At 37.8% G+C, this 12,635-nt stretch overlaps 1 protein-coding gene across 6 annotated transcripts in view; it reads left to right on the top strand.

The window, feature by feature from the left end:
- LOC136838739 (anoctamin-4) overlaps positions 1-12,316 on the top strand; it is a 228,983-nt gene extending 216,667 nt beyond the window's left edge. For 5 of the 6 annotated variants that reach the window (XM_067104191.1, XM_067104189.1, XM_067104187.1 and 2 more), the window contains 4 exons: positions 551-732; positions 888-977; positions 1,462-1,669; positions 11,404-12,316. In XM_067104191.1, coding sequence (XP_066960292.1) covers positions 551-732; positions 888-977; positions 1,462-1,656 — 467 coding nt within the window. In that variant the 3' untranslated portion in view covers positions 1,657-1,669; positions 11,404-12,316. Of the gene's footprint in view, positions 1-550; positions 733-887; positions 978-1,461; positions 2,113-11,403 lie in introns of those variants that run through there. The other variant, XM_067104185.1, reaches the window with a different exon arrangement.
- The last annotated feature ends 319 nt before the right edge of the window (positions 12,317-12,635 follow it).

Raw genomic sequence — 12,635 nt, 5'->3', positions numbered from 1 at the left:
CTAGACCAGAAAGCGAATGCGTGAATCTGGGCGGTTAGCACCGTGGGTTTCCCACAGTTACCAACACATGCCCAGCTGGTAGTGATACCAACTAATGCCGCGCAAGTCTTTTGTGGCGTATGTTCAGCTACGCCAAAAGTATCCCCATATGTAAAGGACCTCGGGTTTGTATGTTAGGAAAAATGCATTTTACCTTAAAAAAAGCGATTTTAGCAGACTTACAGAGTAGTGGATGGATAGAGCCTGGCTTTTAACTGCTACACGTAGTACTTACAGTGTCATTTGTTGGACAAAATTTTGCTCATCTGGTTGAACTGTTTAGTATGAATTACATTCCTGTTACCTCCTTAAACATACTCTGGTTTGCTTTAAAACTGTGAATATTAAAAGCTTCTTTTTCAGGTTCCACAATTCATTTGAGTTTGAAAAAGTCTGGACTGTTTTGAAAGCAATGCTAGTTTCTAATTTGAGTGGTTAATTGAGTAACCACTCACTGTGATAAAAACTTTGAAGATTTTATTAAATAAAAAAAATTTCTTAACCCTTTCAGTATTTTACACGAAAGATTATGAAACAGACATGGGGCCTGCGGAACCAACAAGAGATAAGTGGCCAGCTGAATGCCACTACAAAGCCTACAGAAATGACCCCACTGAAATTAAAGCATATGAATTTAACTTACAGTTTTGGCATATAGCTACAGCTCGCCTTTCTTTCATCATAATATTTGAGGTTTGTTACATTTAGCATGTACATTTTGTTATAGATATAGTTATACATTACATTTTCCAGTAATAATTTTTAATACAATTTCCTCTTACATCATGTACATTTATAAATAGTAAAGAATTAATACATTAATCACATAAACTTATGTATTTTTCCAGCACGTTGTTTTCTTCCTTACTGGTACTCTTGCATTGCTTATTCCTGATATACCAATTGAGGTTAAGAATCAAATGAAGAGAGAGAGGAAGGTAAGGATATTAGATTGTAAATCTAAAATATGAAGGTGTTCAAGTTATTGTACTATATTCTTTTTGGTTTGAAAATGTTTTAATTTTAGGTTAGGAAAATTAAAAGAAATTTTTGGTAAACCAGTTGCATGACAAGAATGTGTCAACATGCATAACCATAAAAACAATAGGCATTCCAGCAGCCTAAGTTATGAAATTTGATGATAAAAAACAGGTTTTGTAGTTCTCTTCATTTGTTACTGAAAATCAGAATTGTTAGTCCTTTAAGCAATCATAAGTTAATAGAGATGAGTTTTAGTATTTTGTTTTGGTGTGCTACATTGTTATTTAACTGTGAAACCGAAATTAAGATGCTTTTTCAGGTTTAGTTGAAGGAGAAGAATAAGTAGCAAAGAATGCAGTAGCATTGTGAAAGAGTCATGCATAGTTCATACTGTTTCATATATTCTTGTAATAGATATTCTCTCCTAATCTTTTCCTACAGGTTGAAAAGGAGACATTATTTGAAAATGAAATGCGTAAAATTAGAGAAGAAAGGCATGGTCGGCAATCTATAGCGAAGCAACACCATGAAGAGGATATGCACGTTGATCTTGGGGAAGGCCTTGGTCCTAGACCAAATTCACGAACTACATCTGCTTCTTCTGTTCCACAATATCTCAAGAACCATCACATTTAAAGTATTGCTTCAGGTACAAATAACACTTCAACTTATGGGGTTCAGTACTCACCAGCCTCATTATTATGATTATTTTTTTGCTATACTATCATTTAGGATGTGATATATTTTGAGATCTACCTCGTTATTATGATTATTTTTTTGCTATACTATCATTTAGGATGTGATATATTTTGAGATCTGCCTCATTATTATGATTATTTTTTTGCTCTACTGTACTACCATTTAGGATGTGATATATTTTGAGATGCATCTCTTAGATTGTATGTTAAGTGCGAAGATTAGTTTAGGTCATATAAGTTCCTGCTGTTTTAAAATGCAGCTTATCTTAAGACTTTACATGGGAGCTCTCCAAGTTTATGTTAACCCTTTCAAAGGAAATGGTTGCCTTGAATAGGATAATTGAATCACAGCCTTCTTGGTTTGGTAACTGAATAAATTTTATTTGTGAATGATTACTGTAGTCACATTCTTATGATTCCAGGATTTCACAATTTCTTTGCATATATTGCACAGTTTCTTCATAGATGCATTACAAGGCATCAGCATTAAGGTTCTGTTTTCATGAAGAATATACAAATAATAACTAAAGCAATACAGTTCTGGCCCTAAGTGCCACACCCTTTTTTGTGATACTGCTTTTATTGCTGAACATCAGTCAGATTTTAGGTTTGCAGTGGATTGAAAATGTCTCCAAGGAAAGTGACGCATGATTGGGTATCCATGCCAAGAGCACATGCCTGTTTTTTTGAGTGAAAGACTACAGGACTGTAACTGTGAATTAAAGAAGTTATAGTAGAAAGCTCAGAGTTGTCCTTTTCAATCTCTTGGAGAGGTGTATGTATAAAATAGCCTGTGCTGCTTCAAAAGATCTCATTTTTCGAGATTATAATATATTAAGTTGCTTCTCCATCAGAAATCACCGGATGATTGTTAAGGAGTGAAGTTTTTATAAGTACTGTAGTCTGGGATGGAATGTCAGTGGAGACAATAGCAGATCAGGTTGATGGCGTCAAGCAAATGATGTTCTCAAAATGTTAGGCTGTACCTCCTTTTGGCATCCATGAATTTTATGAGGATCTTTTCTGTTCAGCTTGATTTCTCAGACCACAAATAATGAGACTGTAACTGCTCATGCATATGTCATTAGATATGTTTTTGCAGGACATCCTTTCCTTCTCACTTTGAAGATTAATAATCCCATTGCTTACTCCACTTGGAATTCTCTTCTTTATTTTTACAGTTGCAAGATGGTATATCCTTTAGTTTAACAGTTTCCATATGGTAAATAATTGAGCCAGGTTCTTCCAAAAGTAGTATGCATCCTGTCCTCTACTGTAATAGTTGTCAGATGGTATGTCCTAGTTGCCAGTTGGTACATTGCAATGTGCAAATCGACATAAAAGACATATGTATATCATAGAGTAATTCAAATAGATTATAGTACTGCTTTCCACTTATTAAATCATAAAGCGCTTATTTATAAACTTCAGACTCCTGGAGTGGGTCGATATGTTTTAGGATTACTTAGAGATTTCCTTACATGTAGGCAGCAGTGAGTTGCTCTTGATGGGATCTTGAGCAAACCATGACCTATTGTGCCTGGAATTCCACAGGGTAGTGTTCTTGGTCTGCTGTTATTTTCAGTATATACAACACAAGTGATATGGAAAACAAGTTTGTTCAGTATGCTGAAGATGCAACACCTGTAGATGTAGTAGTCTCCAATTATGAGAAATGAAGCTGCCCTTAAGTCTCATCGTGACATGGAGTGACATGGAGTGGATTAGCGAATGGCATAGTCAGTGAGGTATGAGGCTGAACTCCAGTAAATGGAAAACACTAGTTTAGCAGATGTAATACTGATTTCCCACCCCCATCCTCCCCTTCCAGTAGATGGGACTCTGCTGAATGAGTCTGAGGCTTTAACTCTACTTGGTGTAACTTTTGACTCACATCTTACTTTTGAGAAACATATAATGAAAGCATCAGCAAATGCTGTGCAGAATTTAGGTAAAGCATCTGCAAATGCTGCACAGAAGTTAGGTAATGTATGTAAGGCCTCATATATTTATAACACTTATAAAATCAGGGCAACCTGTTTAGGTCATTTGTCCTTCCTTTACTTGAATACTGTTCTCTGGTGTGGATGTCTGCCTCTGCCAGAGATTTATCTTGTAGACAGAGTGGTTCATGGTGACAGGTTTCAGATTCCTAACATTAGCAGTCATGACTTGGACCATCGACGACTGGTCTCTTGTTTGTTAATTTTTCATAAGTTGCATTTTGTCAGATCTTTCACATTCACAATTGATCTCTGATCCTCTTTTCCTACCAAGAGCAACCAGATATGCTGAACAGCAGCACCAATATGCAGAAAATGTGCCTTGCTGTCAAACTTATCAGTTCCAGAAGTCCTTTATTCCTCGTACTGTTGGACTGAGGAATAGTTTCCCTGAGGATGTGCAATTTGAACCTCAAAAGCTCAAGTTAAGATGCAAAGCATTACTACCCTAAAACAAGTACAGTATCCTGTATTTTAATAATTTACACATTTATTTATTTATTAATTTAGACTAATAATAACTGATCTCTTCTTCCTGTATTTCCTATTACCTTCTGTTACCTCTTTCAAATGAACACCATATTCTTTGGAAGCTTGAATTTCAAGTCAGTGGCCCCGTGGGCTTGTTTCATATGAAAAGGTTTCATCTTCTAAATAATTATACAGTAATTCTCTTTGCTAGAGGGAGGGGGAGGCGGCAATGGACAGGCTTCAGCTTGTTCACCAGGCAGTGGCTAAGACCTTTAGGTCTGCGTGGCACTGCACCTCAACCCTCTGGTCAGGCTGGCCCTTCCCCTTTGGTCAGAGAGTCCCAGACTTCCTTGACTCCTCATAGAGGTAACCAGACTTCTACCCCGGTAGAAGATGGAGGACGTCGGGGGTGTGGCAGTTCTTCCCAATTGCTACTGATAAGGGTGGGTGCCTGTCAAGCCATTGGGCAAGTTTGGCAGTGACTTGGAGCAAAAGCATGGGGAGTGGATGCCTGTCAGATATGGTTCTGCTACCTTTAGAGTCTTGGTCATCCCTCACCCTCTTTCTGGTTTGGTTCCAAATATTTGTGTCCGGCTTATGGAAGGACCTCTCCCTGTGGGAAGAGGTGAACGTGATACTCCAGGAAGGCACTGTGGGAGTCTTTACCCCTCTTCCCACTGAACCAATCCTAGATGGAATGGTCCATTCTGTTCTTGATTCCATCAGAGAGTGCATTTTCTTGCTTTTCAGGGATTTGATGGATGTACATGTTAAATACCTACCTATTGGTCCTCCTGCAAGTATCTCCTCTTTACCCTTGAGGTGGGGACGGTGTTCTAGTTCAAGGCACTTGTGTCGGACTCTCAACTGCTCCTCCAAGGGTTCACTCGAGTGTTCATTTTTTATCTCTACTTGAGCTCGGTTGCGTGGGTACGTCTACAGAAGTACCAGTGTGATTGGCTGATCCTGATGAGCTCATTGCCGCAGTTGTTAGGACAGAGATCAACTTCTCGAGTTTTTGTCACGACTTGGGTACTGTATAATGGTCAGCTTTGAGAAGTCAGATCTCACATGCAAGTGTTGTGGTGTAGAATAGATAGGGAAATTAAATAGAAAAGAGAGAGAGAGATGGAAAGAGAAAAAGTTAGGAGAGAGAAGGAGAGAGAAATAAGAGTAAAGAGAGAGGCAAAGAACACAGTGATAACGGCCAAATGCTGTTGTGTCATATTATCAATACGCGAGATGTTTACATGAACCATTGCAGTATATCGTGTTTAAGCCATAAAAACAGTCGTAAAAGTGGGAAATAATGGCCTCGCATTTGAAGCTAACCAAAACATGAATCAGCACAGTCTAAATGCTTACAACAGCTGATTCTATAGCCCCGCCTTCTCCGGAAGGTGTTTTCGTGGAAGTTCCAGGAATTTGGGGGTTGGCACAAGTGATGTACTTCTTCAACCTCCAATCAATTATGTGTGGGAGGGGTCTTTCACACACCCTCCTAAGATCACCTCCTATCAGGTCCTCTAAGGAGAGATTTGAATCACACCCACTACAGTCCTTCCAATCAGCTACTTGAAGGGGAGGCCTTGCTGATTAATCCTTCCAATAAGGCTAGAAGGAGGTGGAGATTGCAGATAGCAAGTTTTCTGAGGGTTCGACGAGTTAGAGACCGACGAGGAGACCAGAGTCAGAACTGTGTCCTTCAAGGGAGAGTACTTCTCCCAATTGCTTCCGTGTTCCCCATATAGACTGATTCAAGAGTGATTCGTTTCTATCATTGTAACTTGTTAATTTTGTACTGATCTTTATAATACTAAGTACTAATTAAAGTGAAGAAATTACCGATCTCGTCTCTATACGCCTTTCTGAGAGATATCAATACTTAAAAGGAATAAATATACAAAGATAGCACATCATCCATGAAGCGTCTGAAGGACACCTCGAAAGAAACCAAGGTAAGAAGAGAAAGACTAAAATCTATGCAAACATATAACAAAGAACATAAAAAAAGGAACAATAAAACATTACAAATGGTGGCAGCTAAAGTGGATCCAGAAGGCGAGACGAAACAAACGAACATTAATGAAATTATCAGTGCAATTATTTAAGTTACAGTGAAACGAAATTCTACAAAACGAACTTAGATTTTTTTACGACGACGAACAAAATATATCAGAAGAAATAAAAATACTCCAGCGAATAGCAGCTTACAACAAGAACATCGAGTGTGAATAAAAAACAGTTTAGTGCGTCCCGAAGCCAAAAACATTTTGAACTGTTACCGTCAACAAATTGAGGAAGACACCGACAGTGATAATAAGCCCACTGTTTGCGACATTGCATCGAGTGATTGAAGAAAAACAACGTACAAACTTTCAACAAGATTCCGAAAGCGAAAAACCACAGCGGAAAAACAACGCAGACATAGTGATCTGACAGCGAAACACTCACCGCCGAATGAACAACATTTAGCGATATCACGATATCAACAACACAACACAGTAAGGAATTTACTGTCCACTCTCTCTCTTAATAAATAAGTGAAGATATATTTTTGTTTCGCATCTTGCTATAAGGTTGAAAATTAAGAAAACTCTCTCTAGTGAATAAAATTCATTTTGCATAAATACCAGCATTACTCTCTCTATGATAATTAATTATTTAGTAAATAATTTAGATAGGGAATTAGTTATTTTTTTTTTCACTCGGTTGGTGATGATTATTTGAGAAGTTATATACTGTATATAATTTTGTGTACTTATTGTGATGAATTTTGATGATATGATGCCTAATTTCATATAAGAATTTATTTTATGTATTGAAAATGTTTTAATTGTGCACTTGAACTCAATAGAGAATTTAATTTTTTTTTGTGTGACAATTTGACAAATTGTTTTTAATTTTGGTACAATATAACAAAAATTTTTGTGATTGATGTGCTCTGATTGAATAATTTTTTTTTGTGTGTGGACATGCAACGAGTATTTGATGAATTACTGAACACTGTTAGACATTCACATTACGATTTAAGACCGTCGACAATTAGACGAAGTCGAATTTCAAGACTAAATTCCCACTCCGCTGTAGTGCAAGGAAATACTAACAATAATAACACAAATAACCCGAACCAAAATAGTGTTAATCATTCTAATACTACTAACAATAATAATAATAGTAACAATACTAATAATACTAATAATAGTCGCACATTACAATTTTATAACATGAATCAGGCGGCCGTCATAACAACCGCCACACGCTTCTGTGGACAGGTGGATGATTCCAATCCTGACAAAAGCAGACTCGAAGCTTATACTGTAAATCATTGGCTAGCAGATGCAGACAGTCGTATGATTTCAGGGGAATAACAGATGAAAGAGCTAAAATAAATGAAGCCTTGTTGCTCGTCAGCTCAGAACATGGAGACGCACATAAAACTTTTGAATTCCACAAGTTTTAGCAAACTTAATAACTATGTAGAATTTAAAGAAATTTGTTTATCACTCTGGGAACCAGTAAATCAGACTGACGGTTTATATAACCTAACTAGATTTCTTAACCCACAATATAAAACAATTGCTAATTTGTACGCAAGCGTGGAGAATGCAATAGAGAAAATAAGCGAAGATTTAGAGAAGAGTATCTGAATGTGGTGATAGACATGGCAGCAGCGAGGGTCCTCCCTTTGGAGTCTCATACCGGCAGGTTCAGAGAGACGAGCCCAAGGTCTGAGAATGACACTCGTAGTCCAAAGTGGCCCCAAGCGGAATGGTACGCAGACCTCCTCCACCTGCTAGTGGACATACCCAGGCAACTTCCGCCACTCCCCTCCTGCTGAAGCAAGAACACAATATCCGGTTTCGTCAGGCAATGGCCTTCCTCCGTCTTCATGAGTGGAGGCTATCCAGTAACTCATTAGCAAGAAAGTTTTTTCAGAAGTTGCTGTGGTCATCGCCAACCCCTTAGGCTCTCTTACTTTGGTCTTTACCAGGGGAAATGAAAGGTACAGTATTCCTTCATTGGTGCAGTGGGAGGGATCTCCATCCCATCAAAACATCTTTGAGGAATGTGGTGGAATTCCTTCTCTTCCTGCATCACGTGGAATTCCTTCTCTTTCTGCATCAGGAACTTCGAAAAGAGTTACTCCCCTCGGGAATTGAAACTCCCCTGAATGGAGCTTCACCAAGGTCCTGGCTTCCTTGTGGAAACTGCCAGATGGACCGCTCAGGAGAGTGTCAGACTGGGACTTGACCCTGAAATTGGTTTTTCCTGTTGGCATTGGCATCAACGAAGAGGGTGGGGGAACTTCATGCCCCCTCGTATGACATTACCCACACCCATGGTTGGATATGACAGGTTTCACCTTCCTCCCAGAGTTCTTGGTGAAGACCCATAACCCCTCCAACCACGACCCAAAGTTCAATGGTTTTTCCAATCCCTCATTACAGGCAGTCCCTGGTTAACGGTAGAGGTTCCGTTCCCGGCCAAATGCTGCTAACTGAAAATTGCCGATAATTATGGTAATAGTGTAAATGGCATTCACGATGTCGTAAGCGCCAATAAACTGCTTATCAGCACTGATAACCGCTTAACAGCACCGATAAACTGTTTACTGATGCCGATAAATCGCTTACCGTCACCAAAAATTGGGTTAATGACGTCGTTAGCCAAGTGCGGTAAAACTGGATCGCCATTAACTGACGCCACCAATAAGCGAGGACTGACTGTAAATGACTTTGTAGTGGACGAAAAGGACAAAATGTTGCTAGGCCCAATCAAAACCCTGAGAGCCTACCTTAAATATACAGCCCCCAACAGACCAACCCGTCAGAGACTTCTCTTAAGCATGGGTCGGGAGAGGTGAGAGATTTCAAGGAACACTATCTCCTTCTGGCTGAGAGTGGCGGTTGTGAGGGCATACCTCTTGGACCTTAGCAAAGGTCCAAGCCCAACCAGAGTCAGGGCTTATGACATGAGAAGAATAGGATCGTCGGTGGGGTGTAGGAGAAACCACTCAGTCAGTCAGGTCCTCCGATTTTGTTTTTCAGAGATGATTCAATAACAGCCAAAACTAGGTAAGCGCGAATTACTCCATATATGAAGGCATAGGTTCATTTGTTAAGAAAAATACAAATTTCTTTTTAATTTGGTATGATTCACCATATCTTCACTTGGAGACAGCAGACAAGTGTGCATGAATTAGTCAGTTGCATGTTAATAGTTGATGATGACTTTTCTTGTTTAGGATTTTCGGGAGAAATAACCAGCACCTGAGCAAGTACATGGGTGACTACGGATTCAGTGGACTTATCATTTTGCAAACTGTATCTCCTAAAAACCACAGTATCTTGTGACAATTATAGATTGATAGTCAAAAGTCAGATCAGAGATCATTTTGCATACTGTATCTCTTGAAAACCATAGTATCTTGTGGACTTGGCAGCTATAGATTGACAGCCCAGGGTCAGATTAAATAAGTGACATCAAGAAGACATTTGGCCTAGCAGTTGGAAAACCACAGACCATGAGATGTATTTCTGTGGAAGAATGATGATGCAAGAAATGTTTTCATAATACCATCACTACACAAAATAGTCATCAGTGACAACTTGACACTTTTGTAGGTCCTGTCATAATTAAGCTCAAGGGAGACAACACATTATTCAAAAAGAATTAGATAAGAAGCCATTGCTGGTCACAGAATTTTTTCAAAGCTATGGCTGATGCTTGGAACTAGGGGCTTGATTTCTTTGCAGATGCTGCTGATGCATTTGCTCATTACAACAGGTGTCCACAGCAATATTCACTACAGTAGTTTGTCTTGAAATTTTCTGCTCCAAACAGCATTTGAATCAAACAACAGGAAGCAGCTGACGAAGTACTTGTAAGGGATGGACTGCAGTTAGTAGTGGGGAAAATCAGAGTATTTCTGGTAAATCTACAGTCTAAATCAAGCAGTTTGGTAAATCTACACATTCCAGAAAACATCTTTTGGCAGTTGTTACACTCTACCCTTTTGTAGAACAAAATCTTTTGCAGGACAACATAATTTCTTGGCTAGTGTAGCCAAAAAAGTTACAAGAAGCAGCTCTACCTTGCTGTTGATTAAAGTCCTCTGATCCATAGGTGGTTCAGTAGGTAACTTTTCATACTCGATATCCTTGGACTGATATGTATGAGGAGAAATATTGAAAAATTAGATCGTTTCTGTGAACCTCTCTGCCAAGGATTTTGATCATAGTCCATTGCAATCCTTAATGATTTGTTCTCAGTCATTTGTTGTCTAATGATTTCAAAGCCAGACCATTAAATTGTCATGAAACATTCTTATTAATCTTTTTCAATAGTTAATGTCTTGAGTTCACAGTTTGGCCTAGTGTTTTCAAAGCTGGCAAATATTGGCAGTGGCTTTCTCCAGCCTGATGTTGGTCGGTAGGTAGTACATGATGGGAAATGACAAGGGTTTCACAAGTGAACCCTCCAAAATGTTAGCACAGTTTTGTACTTGTCACAAACAGAGCTCTACGCGAAGACTATAAATAAGCATCATTGACAAGACAAATTTATCAGCACTGCAGGTAACAACTTTTGCTGCTTGTAGTTGTCAGTGTGATGTATACTCAGATATAAGATTACATGAAGATGGAAATTGACAAGATGAGAGTGCAACACCTCCGCTAATTTACCTGTACAATTATAGATTAAGAGCAGCGACAGCTGAAGTTTTCACTCATATATTTTGGAGATAAGGTTAGATTGACAGGAAGACAAGGGTGTACCTCCATTAGTCTACCTGTATTGTGTTCAGGCATGACACTAAGGAATATATTTTCAGCTCTGTTAGCTTATTCTCAGTAACTTGAGTATAAATCCTTAGGATGTTTTAGTAACATACCTGAAAAGAAACTAGTACAGTAATAGATGAAACTAGTTTGTGAATAGAACAGAGCAGGATTTTGAGTAACTTGGGAAGGTGTTGTTTTGACCACGAAAAAGCACCATACAGTACCTGAAGAGAAAAACTTGGTATTAGACGTAGTACTAGTATGAATGAGAAATACAAGAAGATATGCACTTAAAACAGGCATTTTCTTAACAATTAAATATTCATGTGTGGCTTTCCCTAATATGATAGTTAACTAAGTGTGCCAAGTTAATGAGACATGCACATGGAGCATAATTTTGTCTAAACAAATATTTATTTTCAGGCTTTCCCTCAGATGGTGATCAATTAAGTGTGCCAAGTAAGTTTTTACTTTGTAGAAGACATTACTTATAGCAAGAAAAAATATGTACATCAAGATAATATGACACTTGAGGAAAGTAAATTTTCTGTCCTTGCTTTTTATATTTGACATTGTTTAAAACAAGGAAAAATTCATACAGCAAGATGATGTGACACTTAAGTTAAGTATACTTTCTGGCTTTAATTTTCATGTTTAAGAATAAATTTTGCAATGGTACCATTTTATGTGTTAAAATATTGCACAGAATTTTCTGATTTATCTTAAATTTTTCAATTAATTCATCGGAATTTGAAGTAAACCAGTTTGTCTGTGATATGTAGTACTTTTACTGTTATTAGGGCTCTGTAATAATGTAAACATTGTATTTGCAATACTCCCTCTACAATTACGACAATTTATCACCAGTTCATGCATTAAAAAGATGTTAAAATGATTTTAGTAGGCCTCAGTATTTTGAAAATCAGTTCATGAAGTGGATGAGGTATTTTGATTAGGCCTTAGTAGTTGTATTTGTAAAATGTATTTATACACCTTTTATATATATGTCTAGACCTGTACTGTTAGGTTATACATAATTCAGGCTCTAATATATGTATTGACTGATATTCATTATTTTTGTAAAACTGTACAGTGCTTTAGTCTAGTCTACACATCAAGTGGTTTGTATACTGAAATTTATTTATGCAATTTAAATATGTAACATGTATCTTTAAAAACCTTGTAACATTTATCATTGGAAATCTAATGTTTTAGTCTTATAAATATTTCAAAAACTTATTAGGTACTATTTTAGTTTTTGGGAGGGAATAGGAGTGTTGTTTGGTGAGCTGTATGTTTTGCTCATCTTAGTAATGAAATCATGTACTTTCAGAAATATGACTTTTGTATTTTTCCTAACTATACAAACCTGAGGTCTTTACAATAGGAATATACTTCATTGCAGCTGGAGACCGGCCGTTTAACTTTAAACAAGGTGGTTAAGTATGTAGTTAACTACCGACTGGGTAGAAGTCCCGCCCACCCAGTTGGTATGCATTCATTTTGCCTTTTGGCCCAGGGAGCAGAATGAGGGGTGGCTTGAGGTGGGCATTTAACTGTACAGACCTCAGGTTTATATAGTTAGGAAAAACACAAATTACTTTTAAAATTTGTCATCTGTTCCTACACAATATACAAACCATTGGTCTTTACAA

The sequence above is a fragment of the Macrobrachium rosenbergii genome, chromosome 5, assembly GCF_040412425.1.
Source record: "Macrobrachium rosenbergii isolate ZJJX-2024 chromosome 5, ASM4041242v1, whole genome shotgun sequence".
Lineage (NCBI taxonomy): Eukaryota > Metazoa > Arthropoda > Malacostraca > Decapoda > Palaemonidae > Macrobrachium > Macrobrachium rosenbergii.
Note: the sequence above shows the minus strand (reverse complement) of the source record. Positions and strands in the feature narration are given on the sequence as shown.